A 25,000-nucleotide genomic window follows, 5' to 3' on the forward strand; every position below is an offset into this window, starting at 1 on the left:
CTAGATCCAGCATGCCCTGGGCAAAGGACTTTCTGGTGGCATAGTTATTTAAATCTAATCGGCTGATCGATTGAACCTGAATTGATTGAATGTATCTCATTCCATTATTAGTATTCACTTTTGTTTACAAGTTATTTGATCATCTTACCAAATCTCCTAAGCTTAAATCCACTTGTTCTGTATTTTTGTCCTCCTTCGAAGAATCATCTTGATTTGCGTGATCCTCTATCCTTTCCGTAAGGTTCGCTGTGGATTCGGATGTCATCACTGCGCCGTTCTAATGGATGGCTTTTTATAACGAAATTGGTATGTAGCCGTGTTTACTTTCACGAGCTCTGTTTCAGTAATGGTCTTGATTTTTTTCTTTTGCTCTCATCAAATACCTTGAATTGGTTCGGTAGTGCTTCTGCTGTGGAAGATAAGCGTGTTATCAAACAAAACGCAAGATATAATTGGATGGTAGTGCTTTGTTGTACTGATAAGGGGCGTAACGGCGTAAGACAATAATCATCATTGCCTTTTATTGGAAAGTTCAGTATCCGACAATCTCGCCCGTGACGAGCTAGACGACGTCTGGAAGAACTAAAGTAACGGAAGACTCCGACAACACAGACAATGAGAGCACGGCATGGGACGTAAAGGTCTTGAAGAATATAGATGCGCATAGTCAACCATTCCCGATGGCTGCCAAAGATTCTCGGCTGCGCCTGTCTTCCTCCATGTCCCACACTGTATCGAATCGCCAGACGATCACTGTGCGTACCCTCAAGACTGAGTTTTCTTTGTCGCCTACGTTCACCAAATCAGTTTTGCCATAGCTTCGAGTAGAAATAGAACCCAGCCTCGCGTTAATCGAGCGGCTACCCAGACGATGAAGTCTCCACCGATGACCACGATACTCGATCCCACCAGTGTGGGAGAGAAATGCCTAACAGCTGCAGTAGTACTCCCGTTGTTCTTCGTTATTGCGACACCCTCGTTCGGCGTGGGAATTATTTCCTGGACCGGAAATCGACCAGTTGTACAAACCGCCGCACAGTGATGTGGCCCATACAAAAAATGACAAAAAGTCTTAACATGAATCATATTCGTTCACAGCTTATAAAAACTTTATTATTTATTAGAATAAGCTAACTAGAAGTCGTGTTGATTTCCTATGGGCCACATAGGTCACTTTTAGGACCGTTCCGGAGTCCTGGTTCCCCTGGGGAAGTGGACAATTTGGGGATGTTTTCAAAACTCATCTTGCGACACATCGTTTTTCATGATTTTGTAAAATAGGTCATTAGAATTCAACTTAGAACTTTTGGGCCAGATTAACCACTTTCAGAACCGTTCCGGAATCCTGGTTCCCCTAGAGAAGTGGACAATTTGGGAATGTTTTTGAAACCCATCTTGCGACACATTATTACTCATGATTTTGCAAAATAGGTCAATTAAAAGTCATTTCAGAACCTTCGGTCCTGATTGACCACATTCAGGAACGTTCCGGGATCTTGGTTCTCACAGGAAGAGGAGAATATCTGATGATTTTAAAATAAAAAATATGTACATTATAGTAGTCGTTTCAGCACCTATACCATTTTCAGGGATTTTCCGAATCCTGGTCCCCTGAGGAAGAGACAAATTTCTGATTGTTTTTACAGCCTATCTTGCGATTACATCTCGCGCTTAGTATCATACGGGCGTATCTACAATGATCGATTTCTCTTCATCGATTTTCTCTTTGGTGAATAACTTGGCCGGCAAATCATTTTAGGGTATTTTTGTTGTGTTAGATGCTAGTCCTAGTCGTCCTTCTCCGAAAAACACCTAGATATAATCCTACACGCAGAGAAATATATTGTAAATATAAAAGAAATACGAATAGATTCAACAAATAATATTGTAGACTCAGGGCTTACCAATAATTTCTTTTGATTCAATAAATGTACCCAGTCATTTCTAAAAACGAAAATTGTTGATTCTAAAATTGCCTAAAATCGACTAGCTGTCAAAAACAAAGCATAGTATTGTTGAAACTAAAATATGATTTGTAAATTTAATGAATATATATTTTTGCATCAACAACTGCGATCAGTTTAAAACGACAAAATAGTGCGTTTGCTTCTAAAAAAAATATTTTTGTTTCAACAAATGCGAAACATTGATTCAAAAAGCAGATTTGTTGAGTTTGAAAAGTTTTTTTTGTTAAATGTATCAAAAGTTGCAACAAGGCGCCGTAATTTTGCAAGGAATTCAATTTTGTTCTTTGACAAAATTGAATCCCTTTGCAAAAAACTGCGCCTTGTAGTAAAGTTTACTCCCAATTTATGTTCAGACATTATTTATTATTTTTATCAAGTTACAACAACGTAGATACAACTTATCTTCTAACTTATGTAAATCAACTATACAAGTTTCTAAGATCTCTATGTCGACAACAACAGTAACAATCATTGTTTTATAAACTTCAAACGACTGGAAGTGTTCATTGAAACCATGTGAATGAATATTGCGACAAATAATTATCAACTTTTCATCGTTGTTTAACAGTATATCCTCCAATTCATAAATACTTATCAGTTCGTTTTGTCGTACATAAAATATTGTGTTTTTTGAAAATTCTAATCCATACTTCCAAAACTTGTCGACGTATTTTACCGCGTTACTGTCTATTTTGTAATCATTAGTGAGAAGTCCAGCATATTCGCGTTTAAGATGCATGACCGATAATTTTGACTTAGACAGATCAATTGTGGACGAAATAAATGAATTATTAAATACGTTGAAAGCAAATTTCAGGCTAGCTTTAATACCAAGAGATTTACACAGATTGATTTTGTTATTGTTCACTCTACTATATTGCTTGGCTTCTCGATGCTTCGCTTCTCCTCGCATAGTCCATTGATGACGAGGAGTGCCTGAGCATAGAATAAAAGTTGCGTAATGAACAATGTTGTGGTGTTTTGGCTTGAGACAATCGTTAAAAAGGGTTGTATATTGTTCATGATGCGTATTTACAAGCTCTCTCAAAATTTTTAAATGATCTACACGCAGAGAAATATATTGTAAATATAAAAGAAATACGAATAGATTCAACAAATAATATTGTAGACTCAGGGCTTACCAATAATTTCTTTTGATTCAATAAATGTACCCAGTCATTTCTAAAAACGAAAATTGTTGATTCTAAAATTGCCTAAAATCGACTAGCTGTCAAAAACAAAGCATAGTATTGTTGAAACTAAAATATGATTTGTAAATTTAATGAATATATATTTTTGCATCAACAACTGCGATCAGTTTAAAACGACAAAATAGTGCGTTTGCTTCTAAAAAAAATATTTTTGTTTCAACAAATGCGAAACATTGATTCAAAAAGCAGATTTGTTGAGTTTGAAAAGTTTTTTTTGTTAAATGTATCAAAAGTTGCAACAAGGCGCCGTAATTTTGCAAGGAATTCAATTTTGTTCTTTGACAAAATTGAATCCCTTTGCAAAAAACTGCGCCTTGTAGTAAAGTTTACTCCCAATTTATGTTCAGACATTATTTATTATTTTTATCAAGTTACAACAACGTAGATACAACTTATCTTCTAACTTATGTAAATCAACTATACAAGTTTCTAAGATCTCTATGTCGACAACAACAGTAACAATCATTGTTTTATAAACTTCAAACGACTGGAAGTGTTCATTGAAACCATGTGAATGAATATTGCGACAAATAATTATCAACTTTTCATCGTTGTTTAACAGTATATCCTCCAATTCATAAATACTTATCAGTTCGTTTTGTCGTACATAAAATATTGTGTTTTTTGAAAATTCTAATCCATACTTCCAAAACTTGTCGACGTATTTTACCGCGTTACTGTCTATTTTGTAATCATTAGTGAGAAGTCCAGCATATTCGCGTTTAAGATGCATGACCGATAATTTTGACTTAGACAGATCAATTGTGGACGAAATAAATGAATTATTAAATACGTTGAAAGCAAATTTCAGGCTAGCTTTAATACCAAGAGATTTACACAGATTGATTTTGTTATTGTTCACTCTACTATATTGCTTGGCTTCTCGATGCTTCGCTTCTCCTCGCATAGTCCATTGATGACGAGGAGTGCCTGAGCATAGAATAAAAGTTGCGTAATGAACAATGTTGTGGTGTTTTGGCTTGAGACAATCGTTAAAAAGGGTTGTATATTGTTCATGATGCGTATTTACAAGCTCTCTCAAAATTTTTAAATGATCTAATGATATTTCGCGGAGCATTAATATGTTACATATTTTGAGCAATATGCAGAAATGTTTCCATACTGGATCATCCTCAGGTACTAAATTTCCTACGATTAGTGGCAAGAACGTAACTAGAGTTTTTATTTCACTAGCCGTCATTTTAACTTTGCATTTTGAAATATTTATATCTTTTATGTCATCTGGAATGTTAGATGAGTTGTGTTTTCCAAATACAAAAAGATTTTTTCTGTAATTCAAATCGTCTAGAGTGAAGCATTTTTTGATTTTGATAAAATAATGGAAATAGTGTCCTAAGCCATACACACATACTCCTTCCCAGAGATCGTGCATCATATCAAAGTAAACATTAAGAACTACATGGAAAGATGGTATTATGTTAAAAACGCTGTTACTTTTGATGCCCGTTGTCGATACTTCATCCTTGAGCAAATCCTCCTGATAATTCTCAATCGTTCTGAAACTATCTATATACTCAACTGTGTCCTTTTCTCTTTGCTCTCGATTTCGTTTGCACAACCTACAATAGAAATTAGCTCGTGCCGACTCTACCAAATCTAGGATACCTGATAATCCTAAGTTGTCTCCAGTAATATTTCCTAGCATAAAATAAACTGTGATGTTTTCTTTTCTAAAACTGATTTCTAGACCTTTTGTTTCCAATTCGATTAGTGAACTAACTAAGTTACTGAGCAACTGATCATTGTTATACTCCTTTCGGTCTTCTGATAGTACATAACCGACGACAAGTATGTTCTCCAACTTTGTCAGAACATTCGAAGGAAGACATGGGATGTAACAGTAAATTCCACATATAGATGTACGCGCTGCATGAGGTGAGACAGTATCGGTGGTAGTGAAGTCGTCGAAAAATAGGTTTAGCGGGATGATGACCCTCGATTCTAGTCCTGCAGTTCTAGATTTCCAAACACTGCCATCCAGTATACTCCGAATATAACCATCTGCAGAGGGTAGAATGTTGCTCATCAGGGTGTCCATGACTCCTTCCGATTCTAAATATTTCCTCAAGGTAAATTTGACTGGCAGAAGAACACCTGTAATATATTTCAATAAAAAATAATTATGCACAACGCAATTACTGTACCCATCATATCTAACAGAAAACCCAACCCACATTCTTCAAAAGCCTATCGTTTTCAATAATTTACTATTTATTTACGCTCGTTTTTTAATATGCGCTGTTTTTTTTAGATCATTTAAAATTTGAATAGTATATAATGAAGTATATATTATTGATAGTATGAAAGCGTACGAAATCAGAGAAAAATAAAGTGTAAAAGCTTAGATGTAACTAAATTGATTTAAATTATCGCTTACCTGTTACGGGATTGCTATCCAACATCTGTTCATTATGTACAATACCAGGTCGAAGTTCATTACTTATAACAAATTCCCTGGGATCGACGTACAAATCCAACTCCTTCAACTTTGCTAGGTACTTATACTCAGATTCTACTTCGTTAACCGCTGACAGCATTTGATTGAAAATATGTCTACCTTCTTCGGTTACCAAACCAAGCGATTGCATAACGTCAACCGCTTCAGAAAATGGATCGATGATTTTTGATTTGATGTCTTTCTGAATATCAAATACAATTTTTCGGGGAATCGTGTTTTCATTCAAATATTTCAGGTTGAAGTCTATAGATGCATGCTGCATTTTCTGAAGCAGAACATTCAATTCGGTCCTATATAACAGGTCTTCTTCTAATCGGAGACTTGGAGCATTGATTTCTTTCGGTTCACTTGGGGTATGGCTTGTAGTTGGGTCGTTTTCGGCGTATGCAGTGGTAAAATTGGTTGGTTCGGTAGTGGATGACTGCGTTGATGACTGCTCGATTGATTCGGCGATTCCAGTACATGGTGTTTCGTTGAAATGCGTTTTGAAATGACGTAAAAACGAGGACTTCACGTTGAACTTTCTGGTACATTTTCCTGAATTACATTCGTAAACTTTGAGACTTCCGTGGTATTTATTTAAGTGATCATATAACCGTTCAATCGAGCTATTTTTCCAATTACATCGTGGAACTATGCAGTGGATCATATTGCAGATCAGTTGTTTGACGAAATCGATGAGCAAAGGGCAGCGATATGAATTTGATCCGCTGGGGCGTCAAAGCCGTAGAGGAACGTAGCCAGCAGATTCCAAATCAAAGATGATTGTCGTGGAAACGGAATGTCGTAGGTTTTGAACAGCTTCACGCAAACGTCAAGTGCTTTCTGCAGATTTGGCAATTTATACGCCACTACATTGTTCCAGACTGAGAATCCTTCCGGATGTTTTGGATCACTTCCATGAACAACGATGAAAGGCGTTGAGTCTATTCCCTTTTCACGACAGGAGTTGAAATATTTGTTCAAGGTTGTCCGTAGTTCCGCCAAATTGTCGACCTGTATTATCACGCTGTCACGGGACTCCACGATTGAAGGCTTCCAACGTCGCTTCTGCGCAAACGTCAGTACCGGGCTTGGCAGTATGTGAGCCAGCAGCAAAACTGTTATGAAACCTTGACCATCTAAAAAGAAAAGCTTATTACCAATTTATAAATTATTCATATGTTTTAATAAAACAATAATTACCAGTTGTTATATCCTGAGCCCTCAAATGATTAAGCAATTCCTTTCCTTCTGCATCGTTAACTTCAGCCTCCAATATTGGGAGGACCCCCGTGAGAAATTGATCCCAACGATCAAAAAGTAGCTTCTCCTTGTCTGGAAATCGCTGCTGGAAATCAATCTGTACCAGCTGATAGGCTTGATGATTGCGAAACACTGAGTACTCAGAGAGAATAGACGCAGCGGTTTTGCTGGTGTTCTTTGACAGTTCGTAAATTCTCAATCGGGCTGTTTGTTTCCATTTAGTCTTCAACTCCTCCCACTCATCCTGATTATGCACAATCCATTTCTTGGTCTGTTGATACTCTGAAACTAAATGCAGGTTATTGTTATTATGATTTTAGTAATAATTTTATTTCAATTGATAAAGATTTATTAGAAAAAGCTTTGAATGTTTGCGTCTCTCTTGAACTGATAAATTGGACAACTGTTTTAAACTAATATAAAATAACATAGCAAACATGAAAAGTGGATAGATCATTTGTGTACACACGCAATAAAAATAAACACTTAAGTGGCACACAGCATAAGCGTAGTGTCGCTGATGCTGGTCGTAGACGCGACTGCTCGATAATTAACAAATTTTTGCCTCGAGTACTTACTTTGTTCGTCGGTGATTTCCTCTGCTGATTGTCCTGCGTCACTTCCGGATGGCGGCGGCTGGAGGTTATTCACGCCGACTGGTTTGTAATTTATATTACGGTCGTACAATCTTCCCTTAGCCTGCTTCCTGATCTTAATCCTTCGGCCAACGCCGTCGGTGCTCCACGGGGATTGATACCACACTTCCTGTAAAGTAATGTGGTTATATTAATCTTAGGTAATAAACATCACCAAAAGAACTTACCTTCGGTTCACTCGGAAATAGTTTCGACAACTCAATCGCCCTTTGCTCCAGTTCGGAAGAGGTTAGCTTCGAAAAACGATCTTTGAATTCGTCCACCACAATCTGCGTAATCGATTTTTTATCAGTTCTGGTCAGAAACGGACTCTCGGCGTATTTGTTCAGGATTGCCTGGCCTTTTGCTGACGATCGGAGGAAATATGCGGCGGTACACGTTTCTCTCGATAATTCCGGTATAGCCGGCGGCAGCGATACCGCAGGAGGATTTCCAGTTCCGGAGAGAAGAGGGAGATTCTGTGATAGAAGAAATTAATCCGATTGACTATTATTTCGGCATCTAGTACACATTACCTTCTGCTTTCTCCACTCGTTGAGGCCGTGTATAAACTTCGTCCTTTCCGCCAAGAAAGGCTGCGGAATAAGCTCTTCCACCTCCTGCCGCTCGATGATTCGCAGTGTGTCGATTGTGTACTGATTTGCTGAAAACAATATTGAATGTTTATTCTAATCTAGTTCAAACGATATAAACTTACCCAAAAAAGCGTTGATAATAGTATCCGACGAACCAAAACTTTCAAGTACTGCGATAAATTCTGCGGTTTCTTCGTCGAGGCTTTCAACCTCCACCAGCTCTTCGATTTTCGGTTCCGCGTTCGACATTTTTGTTTATTTGACTTGACAACTACAAGATGGCGGCCGTATTTTGCTTCCAATCTTATACACCGGAACAAATTTTAAAGTCGAAAATTAAAATTTATTGGTTTGAACAAAAGTTTTGTTGATTCTACAAAACTGCATTGTTGAAGCAATAATTGCGATCGGTTGAAATCATAATTAAAATGCAATTTTTGATTCAACTCGAATTTTTGTTGTTTCTAAAAAATGCATGCTTAGAAATAATAAAATATAGTATTTGTTTCAAAATGTACAAAAATAATTGATTCTAATCATTGTGTTCTTAGATTCGACCTTGTGATATTTTTCTGCGTGTAATGATATTTCGCGGAGCATTAATATGTTACATATTTTGAGCAATATGCAGAAATGTTTCCATACTGGATCATCCTCAGGTACTAAATTTCCTACGATTAGTGGCAAGAACGTAACTAGAGTTTTTATTTCACTAGCCGTCATTTTAACTTTGCATTTTGAAATATTTATATCTTTTATGTCATCTGGAATGTTAGATGAGTTGTGTTTTCCAAATACAAAAAGATTTTTTCTGTAATTCAAATCGTCTAGAGTGAAGCATTTTTTGATTTTGATAAAATAATGGAAATAGTGTCCTAAGCCATACACACATACTCCTTCCCAGAGATCGTGCATCATATCAAAGTAAACATTAAGAACTACATGGAAAGATGGTATTATGTTAAAAACGCTGTTACTTTTGATGCCCGTTGTCGATACTTCATCCTTGAGCAAATCCTCCTGATAATTCTCAATCGTTCTGAAACTATCTATATACTCAACTGTGTCCTTTTCTCTTTGCTCTCGATTTCGTTTGCACAACCTACAATAGAAATTAGCTCGTGCCGACTCTACCAAATCTAGGATACCTGATAATCCTAAGTTGTCTCCAGTAATATTTCCTAGCATAAAATAAACTGTGATGTTTTCTTTTCTAAAACTGATTTCTAGACCTTTTGTTTCCAATTCGATTAGTGAACTAACTAAGTTACTGAGCAACTGATCATTGTTATACTCCTTTCGGTCTTCTGATAGTACATAACCGACGACAAGTATGTTCTCCAACTTTGTCAGAACATTCGAAGGAAGACATGGGATGTAACAGTAAATTCCACATATAGATGTACGCGCTGCATGAGGTGAGACAGTATCGGTGGTAGTGAAGTCGTCGAAAAATAGGTTTAGCGGGATGATGACCCTCGATTCTAGTCCTGCAGTTCTAGATTTCCAAACACTGCCATCCAGTATACTCCGAATATAACCATCTGCAGAGGGTAGAATGTTGCTCATCAGGGTGTCCATGACTCCTTCCGATTCTAAATATTTCCTCAAGGTAAATTTGACTGGCAGAAGAACACCTGTAATATATTTCAATAAAAAATAATTATGCACAACGCAATTACTGTACCCATCATATCTAACAGAAAACCCAACCCACATTCTTCAAAAGCCTATCGTTTTCAATAATTTACTATTTATTTACGCTCGTTTTTTAATATGCGCTGTTTTTTTTAGATCATTTAAAATTTGAATAGTATATAATGAAGTATATATTATTGATAGTATGAAAGCGTACGAAATCAGAGAAAAATAAAGTGTAAAAGCTTAGATGTAACTAAATTGATTTAAATTATCGCTTACCTGTTACGGGATTGCTATCCAACATCTGTTCATTATGTACAATACCAGGTCGAAGTTCATTACTTATAACAAATTCCCTGGGATCGACGTACAAATCCAACTCCTTCAACTTTGCTAGGTACTTATACTCAGATTCTACTTCGTTAACCGCTGACAGCATTTGATTGAAAATATGTCTACCTTCTTCGGTTACCAAACCAAGCGATTGCATAACGTCAACCGCTTCAGAAAATGGATCGATGATTTTTGATTTGATGTCTTTCTGAATATCAAATACAATTTTTCGGGGAATCGTGTTTTCATTCAAATATTTCAGGTTGAAGTCTATAGATGCATGCTGCATTTTCTGAAGCAGAACATTCAATTCGGTCCTATATAACAGGTCTTCTTCTAATCGGAGACTTGGAGCATTGATTTCTTTCGGTTCACTTGGGGTATGGCTTGTAGTTGGGTCGTTTTCGGCGTATGCAGTGGTAAAATTGGTTGGTTCGGTAGTGGATGACTGCGTTGATGACTGCTCGATTGATTCGGCGATTCCAGTACATGGTGTTTCGTTGAAATGCGTTTTGAAATGACGTAAAAACGAGGACTTCACGTTGAACTTTCTGGTACATTTTCCTGAATTACATTCGTAAACTTTGAGACTTCCGTGGTATTTATTTAAGTGATCATATAACCGTTCAATCGAGCTATTTTTCCAATTACATCGTGGAACTATGCAGTGGATCATATTGCAGATCAGTTGTTTGACGAAATCGATGAGCAAAGGGCAGCGATATGAATTTGATCCGCTGGGGCGTCAAAGCCGTAGAGGAACGTAGCCAGCAGATTCCAAATCAAAGATGATTGTCGTGGAAACGGAATGTCGTAGGTTTTGAACAGCTTCACGCAAACGTCAAGTGCTTTCTGCAGATTTGGCAATTTATACGCCACTACATTGTTCCAGACTGAGAATCCTTCCGGATGTTTTGGATCACTTCCATGAACAACGATGAAAGGCGTTGAGTCTATTCCCTTTTCACGACAGGAGTTGAAATATTTGTTCAAGGTTGTCCGTAGTTCCGCCAAATTGTCGACCTGTATTATCACGCTGTCACGGGACTCCACGATTGAAGGCTTCCAACGTCGCTTCTGCGCAAACGTCAGTACCGGGCTTGGCAGTATGTGAGCCAGCAGCAAAACTGTTATGAAACCTTGACCATCTAAAAAGAAAAGCTTATTACCAATTTATAAATTATTCATATGTTTTAATAAAACAATAATTACCAGTTGTTATATCCTGAGCCCTCAAATGATTAAGCAATTCCTTTCCTTCTGCATCGTTAACTTCAGCCTCCAATATTGGGAGGACCCCCGTGAGAAATTGATCCCAACGATCAAAAAGTAGCTTCTCCTTGTCTGGAAATCGCTGCTGGAAATCAATCTGTACCAGCTGATAGGCTTGATGATTGCGAAACACTGAGTACTCAGAGAGAATAGACGCAGCGGTTTTGCTGGTGTTCTTTGACAGTTCGTAAATTCTCAATCGGGCTGTTTGTTTCCATTTAGTCTTCAACTCCTCCCACTCATCCTGATTATGCACAATCCATTTCTTGGTCTGTTGATACTCTGAAACTAAATGCAGGTTATTGTTATTATGATTTTAGTAATAATTTTATTTCAATTGATAAAGATTTATTAGAAAAAGCTTTGAATGTTTGCGTCTCTCTTGAACTGATAAATTGGACAACTGTTTTAAACTAATATAAAATAACATAGCAAACATGAAAAGTGGATAGATCATTTGTGTACACACGCAATAAAAATAAACACTTAAGTGGCACACAGCATAAGCGTAGTGTCGCTGATGCTGGTCGTAGACGCGACTGCTCGATAATTAACAAATTTTTGCCTCGAGTACTTACTTTGTTCGTCGGTGATTTCCTCTGCTGATTGTCCTGCGTCACTTCCGGATGGCGGCGGCTGGAGGTTATTCACGCCGACTGGTTTGTAATTTATATTACGGTCGTACAATCTTCCCTTAGCCTGCTTCCTGATCTTAATCCTTCGGCCAACGCCGTCGGTGCTCCACGGGGATTGATACCACACTTCCTGTAAAGTAATGTGGTTATATTAATCTTAGGTAATAAACATCACCAAAAGAACTTACCTTCGGTTCACTCGGAAATAGTTTCGACAACTCAATCGCCCTTTGCTCCAGTTCGGAAGAGGTTAGCTTCGAAAAACGATCTTTGAATTCGTCCACCACAATCTGCGTAATCGATTTTTTATCAGTTCTGGTCAGAAACGGACTCTCGGCGTATTTGTTCAGGATTGCCTGGCCTTTTGCTGACGATCGGAGGAAATATGCGGCGGTACACGTTTCTCTCGATAATTCCGGTATAGCCGGCGGCAGCGATACCGCAGGAGGATTTCCAGTTCCGGAGAGAAGAGGGAGATTCTGTGATAGAAGAAATTAATCCGATTGACTATTATTTCGGCATCTAGTACACATTACCTTCTGCTTTCTCCACTCGTTGAGGCCGTGTATAAACTTCGTCCTTTCCGCCAAGAAAGGCTGCGGAATAAGCTCTTCCACCTCCTGCCGCTCGATGATTCGCAGTGTGTCGATTGTGTACTGATTTGCTGAAAACAATATTGAATGTTTATTCTAATCTAGTTCAAACGATATAAACTTACCCAAAAAAGCGTTGATAATAGTATCCGACGAACCAAAACTTTCAAGTACTGCGATAAATTCTGCGGTTTCTTCGTCGAGGCTTTCAACCTCCACCAGCTCTTCGATTTTCGGTTCCGCGTTCGACATTTTTGTTTATTTGACTTGACAACTACAAGATGGCGGCCGTATTTTGCTTCCAATCTTATACACCGGAACAAATTTTAAAGTCGAAAATTAAAATTTATTGGTTTGAACAAAAGTTTTGTTGATTCTACAAAACTGCATTGTTGAAGCAATAATTGCGATCGGTTGAAATCATAATTAAAATGCAATTTTTGATTCAACTCGAATTTTTGTTGTTTCTAAAAAATGCATGCTTAGAAATAATAAAATATAGTATTTGTTTCAAAATGTACAAAAATAATTGATTCTAATCATTGTGTTCTTAGATTCGACCTTGTGATATTTTTCTGCGTGTAATGTTGGTCGTAATTTGCGGAATAATCCGAAGAGAAAATCGATTAAGAGAAATCGATCATTGTAGATACGCCTGTATGATACTAAACGCGAGACATCATTCTTCATAATTTTGCAAAACAAGTACACCGGAAGTTGTTTATTCACTATTTAGCCACCTGGATCCCTCGGGGAAGAGGACAGTCTTGGATTGTTTTGGGACCTTACGACATGTTAAACTTCAGAATTTTGCAAAACAAGTACACTGGAAGCTGATTAGGGGCTATTTTACATCTCTATTTCGCCTAAACATCTTTCCAAAAATTACTAATATTCATGAACACAAATAAAATGTTGCAACAATACTAAAAAAATATTAGGGGTACTCACTAAACAGATTAAATTGATGCGTAAGCCATGATTTTCTGCTTATTTGAAATGTTTCATGATTTTGCGAATGAAATAATCAAAGATTGCCTTGGTGATCGCGATGTTTAATCAGTTTAATCAGTTTACGCTGTTAAGTCAGGGCTGTTACACGTGGCGCGGATTTTGCGTTTTTCGCGATTTTTGCGTTTCGCGCGGATTTCGCGCGTTTTTGCTAATTTCGGCGCGGATTTTGCGGAAATCGTTATCAAATGCACTTACATTAAATATTTAGACATGAGGCTCAATCAATCAGTAAAAATATGTAATGAACATTTTCAAATTAGTTATGGGACTGGGCTTTATTGGTGATACTGAAAGCTATTTGTTTATGGAATTTGTTAAAGACGCCTATCGGAAATTTGGTAGTCACATTCAATAGAATCTCGTAAAGAAAATATTGATTTTGTAGACTGTGTCGTGACAAATCAATCTGATTGGTTTTCTGACACAGTATGTCGTCTAAATTCGGAAATTCCTAAAAAAAGATACAAGGTAAGACGCCCTGAAGATTTTTATTATTACATTCTCAGAAAATTCCATGGATAAAGCTTTGGAAAAACTAGCGATTTTTTTAACATGCTGGACTTTTTTCATTTATTATGGATGAGTTTAACGGAACTCACGAAATTCCTGAATCAGTTATTTGTGGATTTTATGTCGAATCGACTTTTTTGCTAAAATTATGATAGAATTAGGCTAGGCAAAATTCTACGCTCCATACATTTTTTTTAAATGTGTAACGAAAGTCTACGAGGGGGAGGGGGTGTCTGATATGGCCAAAATTTGGTCTACGTGGTTTATGAACAGCCCCTAAACAATCAAAGAACTATCGATTCAAAACTTTTTATTCCAATTTAAAAAAAAAATGGCCTGTTTACAACATTTTTCAATGATTGTTTGATGTATAAGTTATCATCTAAAGCATAGATTAATAATACTTCAAAATCAATTTATAATTAGAAATGCTCTTCATCTAGAGTGTAACAAATGTTTGGCTTTTTATGAACTTCAGTCATCAAAACCATATGTTTTTGTGCTTGCGCGCTTTTGATAACCTCGGCGCGGATTTCACATGGCTTGGCGCGGATTTTGCGGTTTCCAAATCGACACTTTTGTAACAGCCCTGTAAGTGAATCCCCCTATTGTAAAGAAATATTTTTGGACCGGTAAAATAAGCCAGAGCATAAAGTAATCCGCTAATGCTTATGGAAGTGGTGAAAATATCTTATCTATCTGGTGGATCTATCTGAATTAGACAAAATATCCGATAGAAAAACAAAAGACAGTCCATGGTTTATGTACAGTACTGGCCAAAATTATAGGCAGTGGTGATGATACGATGTTTAGGTGGATGAATCTCCCTCTGAGATAGCTTTATTCAAATGCAATAATTTTTGTATTATTGTTTATTGACTACGTAATAACAATACAACGTTTCTTACTTCAAACGATTATCAATGAAGAAAATAAAATCAAAATATTGAAATTGGTCAAAAACTACCTGGCCAAAATTATAGGCACTATGTGAACCTGCTAAAGACAGTGTGATATCTTATTTCTGTAACTACTTGAAATTGAGGTTATAATACTTCCTCGAGCTTTCAATGTTCTTTTGACACGGTTTGGAATCGGGATCACTAGTTTAGGCCATTGGCGTTTGGTGTATTTTGATCAAATACCTATGAAGGCTCCAACGAGTACCTGGCAATTTTTAGTTTGATAATTTTACAACTGATGATCAATATTCTTCAAGTGTTCTCAATACGGTTGTTGTCTAGGCTAGTTGGCGATTACGCTGGGACAGGAAATTCATGGCTTTGAAACCAAAGAATTGATATTTCAACATGTGATATGAATCATTGTCTTGCTGGAAGTACCATTTATCACCATTATAACTAAAGTTTTCATCAAAGTGTTTATCTTAGACAATAGATAGGGTGATGATATATCTTTTGGCATTCAGCATACCCTTATATAAAATCAGGGGATCAATATTTTGTGCAGAAAATATATACCCACACACTATTACTACTCCACCTCTTTGCAATCGTACTTGGATGCTAAGTGGTATATGGCGTTATTCTACTCTCCACCTAACAGACACCCCATATTCCAGTGAATTTCCTCAAAAGCAATAAAATCAATCAAAACAACATGATACCATTGTATTTTGTTCCAATAGACATATTTTCGGCTCCATTCGAGGCGTTGGTAATCTGTTTGTTGTATCGAACTGGACACCGCTTTTTTGAGTACCGTAATCCGGGGTAACATTGATCAGAATTTTCGATCTTTCTTGAATAATTCTCTTGTTAAAGCAAATGTTACATGTATTATATTTTTAAAAGAAGTACTGGCCCTCTGAGATTGTGTTAAGCTACTCGAAAAAGTATTGTAAAACTTTAAAACATGTTTAAATAGGTTTTTAAATCAAATTTTTGATTGTGTTGATTTGGGGTAACATTGATCATGTCAGTGATCAATGTTCATTTGTGTTGAAAATACCCTTACTTACTAAATTCAGGGTCGCTGATTTCGAATATGTTGTCCAAATTCTTACAAATAATGTACTTTTTAAGTTATTTTAGGATTAACATCTTCTAAACCACGAATACCGCCTAAAGGTAGGCAATGGCTTAAGGAATTGATAGCCGACTTTTAATAAATCGTATATTTTACTGAAAAATAGCATTTTCATAAAAGTTTCGTTTATTAAATCCAACTCTAGGATATCATATTGAAGTAATACAGTGATTTCGAACCTCATATTATATCTAGTATTCACGCCAAGCATGAATGTTTGACAGTGTATCTCATTGCGTTACGAAACACAGTTATGGAAAAATCGATTTAATTCAATGTTTATGAAATTCAATTTTCATAAATTGCATGTCATTTAATAGCTAAATGATAGCAGATTACGATATACCATTTCATAGTAGAAACTGATTCAAAGTAAAATGCTTGTTTGAACATTTCATGAGGTGGGTCAAGCCGATCAATGTTACCCCACTGATCAATGATACCCCGGATTACGGTAGTTCTATAACTTACAACGACAAGTGGGACTATGGATACAAACAGTGTGTAAGACTGAAATTCTTCAATAAAAGCTGGACTGCCGGTTTCATAGAAAGGTAGACTGAATGCCATTTGGTATGTCAGAACCATTTTCAATGTTCGCGAGAAATATCTCAATTAGAACTTTGGTCGTAATGATGGCTACATGTATTACGAACAAGCCAACGCTTCACCTCACTATTCAAAATAATAAATTTTAATGCCACACAATCAAAACTAATCCATTACAATGCCTAGGAGTTCCGATTCTGGATGGGTTGCCCACTTATCCAAACTTAAAATCATTTAGACACGGTTGGAGGACATTTACTGTTAACTTCAAATTTATAAACTAGAAATCACAAGAATCTCGATATACCCGTCATGGACATTTTATAAAACACACCAAAAAATAAACTCATAAATTAGTGATCTCGATTCTAAACCGTACTAACAGTTCTGCTAAACAGAATATTTGAGAATCCTGATGATTTTTATTATTAACGTCTGAGATAGAACATCAAACTTTCTTAAGAAGGTCTTAAGTGCCTATAATTTTGGCCAGACAATTTTCGACCAAATTCAAGAATTAAATTCGTTCTCTTTCGTTAAGTTTCACCTCATGTTGGAAACAATGCAATTATATTTTGTGATCAATAAACAATAATACCAAAATTATTGCATTTGAATAAAGCTATTTCAAAGGGAGATTTATCAACCTAAACATCGTATCACAATCACTGCCTATAATTTTGGCCAGTACTGTACATCGCGGCGCGGGAACAGCGTTTCCACGATTCTTTGCAGCATCTCGGGTGAGCGTTCTGGGGGTGCTGACGCTCCCTTCGCTTCGGCCATGACTACTCTGTAGGCATCTCCCCAGCATGACGCATTGGCTGCCTGGCAGAAATTTTCGACGCGTGTTTTAATCTCTTTGTTCAGTGCCAGTTTAGCCTCCCTGTAGGCCTCACCTCTTTCCGCTCTACCCTCATCGGTACGAGCTCTTCGTATCCTTCTCCTAGCTCTTAGGCAGGATGCTCGGAGCTCCACGATTTCTGGACACCACCAGTATACCGGGTTCTGTCCATTTCTGAGTAGCGCCTAGGCATTGCGGCGTCGCACGCACGGCTTAGAGTTCCGACTGGTCTTCACTGTAGAGTTCTCCATAAGCAGTCTCTCGACAAATGCCGCCCTATCGAAGCATGTGGACAGCCATCCTTGATAACTGTCGATGACCTTAGGCTGTGTCCTTTTTCCTCCGTGTTCAATATTTTATCGTACCGCCAAAAGGTCAACTGGGTCATTACCAAGATTTGGGAGGAGGAAGTGTTCCCGGAGAAATGGATGGAAGGTATCGTGTGTCCCATCCATAAAAAGGGCGACAAGTTGGATTGCGGGAACTACCACGCGATCACACTACTGAGCGCTGCCTACATGGTACTCTCTCAAATTTTATGCCGCCGTCTATCACCGATTGCAAGAGAGTTCGTGGGGCAATATCAGGCTGGATTCATGGGTGAACGCGCTATAACGGACCAGAGGTTCGCCATCCGCCAGGTGTTGCAGAAATGTCGCGAATACAACGTGCCCACACATCACTTGTTCGTCGATTTCAAATCGGCGTATGATACAATCGATCGAGAAGAGCTATGGCAGATTATGCACGAATACGGATTCCCGGATAAACTTATGATTAATCAAGGCAACGGTGGATCGAGTGATGGGCACTCGTGCCCCCCCCCCCCCCTGACCGAGCAACTATATTCTAACTTAACCGAAAAACTTAGATGATCAGAGCTGTTTTTGACTAATAAAAATAAAATTCTCCTGCATCCTCGTATTTTTTTAATGTATGCAGGAATTCCTTCGGAAATTCTAGGAGGAATATCTTCGAAAATTCCTGAAGGTATTCCTTCGAAAATAACTGGAGGAATTCCTTTGGAAATTCCTGAAGGAATTCCATCCTACATTCCTGGTGGAATCCCTTCGCAAATTCCCGGAAGAATTCCATCGGAAATTCCTGAAGAATTCCTTCGGGAAATCCTGGAGCAATTCCTTCGGAAATTCCTTGGGAAAATATGAATACCTTCGGAGATTCCTGGAGGAATTCTTTCAGAAATCCATAGAAAAATTCGTGAGGAAATCCTTAGGTGAATTCCTTACGAAATTCCTGGACAAAATAATTCCAAACTCCCTGGAGGAATGCTTTCGGAAATTGCTGAAGGAATATCATTGGAAATTCCTGGAAGAATTCCTTCGGAAAGTCCTGGAGGAATTCTTTCGGAAAGTCATGCAGGATTTTTTTTCGGAAATACTTTTTGGATTTTTTTTTGGAAATTCTTGCAGGAATTCCGTCGGAAATTCCTAGCGGAATTTCTGGGGGAATTCCTTCGGAAATTCCTGGAGGAATTCTTTCAGAAATTTCGGGAGGAATTCCTTCGGAAATTGCTGGACGAATTCCTTTGGAATTCCAGGAGGAGTTCCATTAGGAATTCCTGGAGGAATTCTTTCGGAAATTCCGGGAGGAATTCCTTCGGAAATTGCTGGACGAATTTCATTGGAAATTCCAGGAGGAATTCCTTTGGAAATTCCTGCAATAATTTCTTCGGCAATGACTGGAGGAATTCCTTCGGAAATTCCTGGAGGAATTCCTTCAGAAATTCCTGGAGGAATTCCTGGAGGATTTTTTTCGGAAATTCTTTTTAGATGTTTTTTTGTAAATTCCTGGAGGAATACCGTCGGAAATTCCTAGCAGAATTCTTTCGGAAAATCCTGGAGGAATTCTTTGGGAAATCCTGGAGGAATTCCTTCGGAAATTCCATTAGGAATTCCTTCAAAAAATTCCTGGAGGAATTCTTTCAGAAATTTCGGGAGGAATTCCTTCGGAAATTGCTGGACGAATTCCTTTGGAGATTCCCGGAGGAATTCATTCGGAAACTCCAGGAGAAATTCCTTTAGGAATTCCTGGAGGAATTCTTTCGGAAATTCCTGAAGAAATTCCATCGGAAATTGCTGGACGAATTTAATTGGAAATTCCTTCCAAAATTCTTGGAGGAATCCCTTCGCAAAATCCTGGAAGAATTCCTTCGGAAATTTCTGGAGAAATTCCATTGGAAATTCCTGAAGGACTTCGTTCGGAAATTACTGAAGGAATTCCATCGAAAATTCCTTGGCGAGGTTTTTCGAAAAATCTTCGATGAATACTTTCGAAAATTTCTGGAGGAATTCTTTCAGAAATTCCGGGAGGAATTCCTTCAGAGATTGCTGGACGAATTCCTTTGGAGATTCCTGGAGGAATTCATTCGGAAATTCCAGAAAGAATTTCTTTAGGAATTCCTGGAGGAATTCTTTCGGAATTTCCGGGAGGAATTGCTTCGGAAATTCCTGAAGCAATTCTTTCAAAAATTCCTAGAGGAATTCCTTAAAAAAATTCCAGAAGGAATTCCTTCCAAAACTCTTGGAGGAATCCCTTCGCAAATTCCTGGAAGAGTTCCTTAGGAAATTTCTGGAGGAATTCCTTCGGAAATTCCTTGGGGAGTTCCCTCGAAAAATCTTGGATGAATACCTCCGGAAATTTGTGGAGGAATTCTTTCAGAAATCTATAGAGAAATTCTTGGATGAATTCCTTAGGACATTCCTGGAAAAAAAAATCATTCTAAACTTCTTAGAGGAATGCCTTTTATGATTCCTGGAGGAATTCCTTCGGAAATTACTGGACGAATTCCTTTGGAAATTCCAGGAGGAATTCCTTCGGAAAATGCTGGAATAATTTCTTCGGAAATTACTGGAAGAATTCATTCGGAAATTCCTGGAGGTACTCCTTTGGAAATTCCTGGAGAATTTTTTTCGGAAAGTCTTTTTGGATTTTATTTTTGGAAATTTCAAGAGGAATTCCTTTAAAAATTCCTGAATTAATTCTTTCGAAAATTCCGGGAGGAATTCCTTCGGAAATTGCTGGACGATTTCGTTTGAAGATTCATGGAGGAATTCCTTTGGAAATTCCTGCAGGAATTCTTTCGGTATTTCTTGCGGGAATTTCTTCGGAAATTCCTGGAGAAATCCTTCCGGAATCTCTTGAATGCATTCCTTCTGAAATTCGTGGAGCAATTATTTCGGAAATTCCTGGAGGAATTCCTTCGGAAATTCTTGGAGGGATTTCTTTAAAAATTCCCGGAGGAATTCCATTGGAAATTCCTTCGGAAATTCCTGGAGAAACTCTTTTGGAAATTCCTGAAGGATTTTGTTTGGAAATTCCAGGAAGAATTCCTTCAGAAATTCCAGGAGAAATTCTGTTGAAAGTTCGTGCAGAAATTCCTTTGGATATTTCCAAAGGAATTTCTCCATGAAATTCCTATGTAATTCCACCAGGAATTTTGCGAAGGAATCCCTTCAGGATTTTCCGAATGAATTCCTCCATGTAGTTCTGAGAGAATTCCTCCAGGAGTTTCCGTGGCAATTCCTCCAGGAATTTCGGAGGGATATCCTCCAGGAATTTCCGAAGGAATTCTTCCAGGAATTTTCAAGGGAATTCCTCTTGGAATTTTCAAAGGATTTCCTCCTGGAATTTCCGAAGGAATTCCTTCCTGAATGTCCGAAGAAATCCCTCCATGAATTTTCGAAGGAATTCCTCCATGAATTGCCGAACAAATTCCTCCAGGAATTTTGCCAAGGAATTTCTAAAAGATTTTCCGAAGGGATGCCTCCATGAATTTCCGAAGGAATTCCTCCAGAAATTTTCCGACGGAATTCCTCTACGAATTTCCGAAGAAATTCCTCGAGGATTTTCCGGAGGAATTCCTCCAAGAATTTCCCAAGAAATTCTTCTAGGAATTTTCAAAGGCATTCCTCTTGGAATTTTTAAAGGATGTCCTCCTGGAATTTCCGAAGGAATGCCTCCATGAATGTCCGAATGAATTCCTCCAGGAATTTTGCGAAGGAATTTCTAAAGAATTTTCCGAAGGAATTCCTACATGAATTTCCAAAGGAATTCCTCCAGAAATTTTCCGACGGAATCCCTCCACGAATTTCCGAAGGAATTCCTCCAGGAAATACTGAAGGAATTCCTCCATGAATTTCCGAAGGAATTCCTCCAGGAAATACCGAAGGAATTCCTCCATGAATTTCCGAAGGAATTCCTCCAGGAATTTTGCGAAGGAAATCCTAAAGCATTTTCCGAAGGAGTTCCTCCATGAATTTCCGAAGGAATTGCTCCAGAAATTTTCCGAATGAATTCATTCACAAATTTCTGAAGAAATTCCTCCAAGAATTTTCAAAGGAATTCCTCCAGGAATTTCCTGAGAAATTCCTCCATGAATGTCCGGATGAATTTCTTCAGAAATTTCCGGAGGAAATCCTACAGGAATTTTCAAAGAAATTATTTCTGCAATTACCGAAAGAATTCCTCCTGGAATTTCCGAAGTAATTCCTTCATAAATTTCCGAAGGAACTCCTTCAGGAAATTCCGAAGGAAATCTTCCAGCAATTTCCGAAGGAATTCCTCCTGGAATTTCCGAGGGAATTCTTGCAGTAATTTCCGGTGGAATTCCTCCAGGGATTTTCAAAGGAATTTCACGTGGAATTTTCAAAGGATTTCCTGCCGGAATTTCCGAAGGAATTCTCTCATGAATGTCCGAAAGAATTCCACCAGGAATTTTCGAAAGAATTTCTCCAGGAATTCCTTCACGAATTTCCGAAGGAGTTCCTCCATAAATTTTAGAAGGAATTCCTCCAGGACTTTTGGAGGAATCGCTCAAGGATTTCCTCAAGGAATTCCTGCATGAATTTCCGAAGGAATTCCTCCAGAAATTTCTCCAGGTATTTCCGAAGGAATTACTCCAGCAATTTCCGAAGAAATTTCTCCAGGAATTCCCGAAGGAAATCCTCCACGAATTCTCGAAGGAATTCCTCCAAGAATTTCCGAGGGAATTCCTCCAGGATTTTCCCGAAGAATTCCTCCATGAGTTTCCGGAGGAGTTTGTCCAGGAATTTCCGTAGGAATTCCTCCAGGAATTTTCAAAGGATTTTCTCCTGAATTTCCGAAGGAATTCCTCTACGAATTTCCAAAGAAATCCCTCCCGGAATTTCCAAAGAAATTTCTTATGGATTTGCCTTGAAATACCTCCAAAAATTTCCGAATGAATTCCTCCAAAAATTTTTGACGGTTGTCCTCAAAAAATTTCCTTAGGGTTTCCTCACTTAATCCCTAAACGTGTTTCTGAAGGAATGTTTGAAGAAGTTTCTCAAATTTTCGTAGGAGTTCCGCAATACATTTTTCAAGGAATTTCTTGAGGAATTTCCGAAGAAACTTCTCAAGCATCTTTCGCTGGAATTCCTTGAGGAATTTCGTAAAGATTTATAAAAAATACCGAAAAAAATCCTCAACGAACTTGTCAAACAATTTATCACGAAATTTCCGAAGGTATTCCATAAGACATTTCAGACATATGTCAAAAAAAATTCCAAACGAACTCCTTTAACAATTTCCGAATTTTCCTTATCTAGGTTTTTTTAAAGGAATTCTTCAAAGAATTTCCGAATGAGTTCCTCTAGGAAATAAAAAATCACAAAAAGCATTTCTTCATGAATTTCCGAAATATTTTTTCAAGGAAGTTTTGAAAGATTTTTAAAGAATTTCCTTATGAAATTTCAGAAGGGATATCTTATGAGACTTTTAGTGGAATTTTTTTCAATACTTTCGAAAGAATTGCTTCAGGAATTTGGGAAGGAATTCTCACAGAAATTTCCGGATGAATTCCTCCAAGAATTTTTGAAGGTATTCCTCAAGGAATGTTCGGAAGAATTCCTCACGAAAACTCCGAAGGAGTTCCTCAAGGAGTATTCCAAATCTATTTCAAAGAAATTCCTCAAGGAATTCCCGAAGAATCTTCTAAAGGAAATCTTAGAAGAACTCTCGAAGGAATGTCTTATGGAATTTCTCAAGGAGCTTTAGAAATGAAGAAATTCCTCAAGAAACTTCTGAAGAATTTGTCAAGGAATTTCCGGTGGAATTCCTCAAGGATTTTCGAAATAAATTCCTGAAATTATTTTTTAATTGATTCCTTTAAAAATTTCCGAATGCATTCCTCTAGCAACTTCCAAAGATATTCCTCCATGAATTTCCGAAGGAATTCCTTTAGAAATTTGCAAAGATTTTTTTCCGGTAATTCCGAAGGAATTCATTAAAGGATTTTTCGAAGAGATTTCTCCAAAAATTTATTAAGGTATTCCTCAAGAAAAGAAATCTTAGTTTGATTGGAATTTTTGAAAGAATTTCCGGAGAAATTCTTAAAGTATTTTCTGGAGCTTCTCAAACGGATTTCTGGTGGAATTAAGATTGTAAAGAATTACTGAAGAAATTCTCAAAAGAATGCATGGTGAAATTCGCAATAAAACTTCTGGAGGAATTATTGAAGAAATTTCTGAAGGTATTCCCAACGGAATTACTGCAAGTTTTCCGAAGGCAATTTCTGCTGGAATATCTACATTAAAATAACCTGGAAAAATATTAAAGAAATTTCTGGAGAAACTGCTGGATAAATTCAAATTCATGATGGCATTTGTTAAGAAATTCCTGAAGCAATATCTTGAGGGATTTCTCAGGATTATAATCATATGTATGTGATTCTTCCATTGAACCATTTCTGTTAATCATCCATATTTCATACTTCACTTTTATTTTTTTTTAATGATGAAGTATATTTGAACTCCTTGTTACTGCAAAGGGGTTTTCAGTGTAAGGGTGCTCGCCCTCCCCTGGCCGAAAATCTGGCTACGCCCTTGGTGTTGTGTACCATCTACGGCGGAGTGCAGATGGAAGACGGGACTTGGAGAAGGCGAATGAACCATGAGCTGCATCAGCTGCTGAGAGAATCAACCATCGTCCATACCGCGAAAATTTGGAGGCTACGGTGGGCGGGTCACGTCATCAGGATGTCGGATAGCAACCCGACTAAAATGTTTCTCGAGAGTCATCCGACCGGCACAAGAAGACGTGGAGCGCAGCGAGCTAGGTGGGTTGACCAAGTGGAGGACGATCTGCGAACCCTACGCAGTATGCGAAACTGGAGACAAACAGCCATGGACCGAGTGGAATGGAGACGACTACTATGTACAGCAGAGGCCACCCAGGCCTTAGCCTGATCGGTAAGTACGTGAGAAGGTCAACTGCGTTTCCGACTCGGTAAACACTTACTAAGGAAACTGACTTCAGAATCCTGAATCTTCAGGACGTTCTGTTGTTCTTGTAAGGAGCTGTAGGCTCTCTTTACTGTTTATGTGTTATTATAGTGCCCTTTTGAAACAATTGTGGTACGCTTAACGCATAAAGACGATCCTATTCCCTTG

The 25,000-nt window shown here is 37.8% G+C and overlaps 3 protein-coding genes across 4 annotated transcripts in view; all 3 read right to left on the reverse strand.

Moving 5' to 3' along the window:
* The window catches only part of LOC109420362 (protein Fe65 homolog), a 408,519-nt gene that overhangs the window by 346,140 nt on the left and 37,379 nt on the right, over window positions 1-25,000 (reverse strand). The window lies entirely within an intron of this gene.
* LOC109409192 (uncharacterized) lies at window positions 6,315-8,477 on the reverse strand. The gene is made up of 6 exons (XM_029852434.2): window positions 8,256-8,477; window positions 8,074-8,201; window positions 7,726-8,016; window positions 7,481-7,667; window positions 6,843-7,190; window positions 6,315-6,778 (listed from the first exon to the last, which is right to left on the reverse strand). The coding sequence occupies exons 1-6, from the start codon at window positions 8,380-8,382 to the stop codon at window positions 6,315-6,317; spliced, it is 1,545 nt and encodes a 514-aa protein (XP_029708294.2). The 5' UTR covers window positions 8,383-8,477.
* Window positions 10,792-12,954, reverse strand: LOC134291235 (uncharacterized). Its single transcript, XM_062858739.1, has 6 exons — window positions 12,733-12,954; window positions 12,551-12,678; window positions 12,203-12,493; window positions 11,958-12,144; window positions 11,320-11,667; window positions 10,792-11,255 (listed from the first exon to the last, which is right to left on the reverse strand). The coding sequence occupies exons 1-6, from the start codon at window positions 12,857-12,859 to the stop codon at window positions 10,792-10,794; spliced, it is 1,545 nt and encodes a 514-aa protein (XP_062714723.1). The 5' UTR covers window positions 12,860-12,954.

This window comes from Aedes albopictus, chromosome 3 (assembly GCF_035046485.1).
Source record: "Aedes albopictus strain Foshan chromosome 3, AalbF5, whole genome shotgun sequence".
Classification (NCBI taxonomy): domain Eukaryota; kingdom Metazoa; phylum Arthropoda; class Insecta; order Diptera; family Culicidae; genus Aedes; species Aedes albopictus.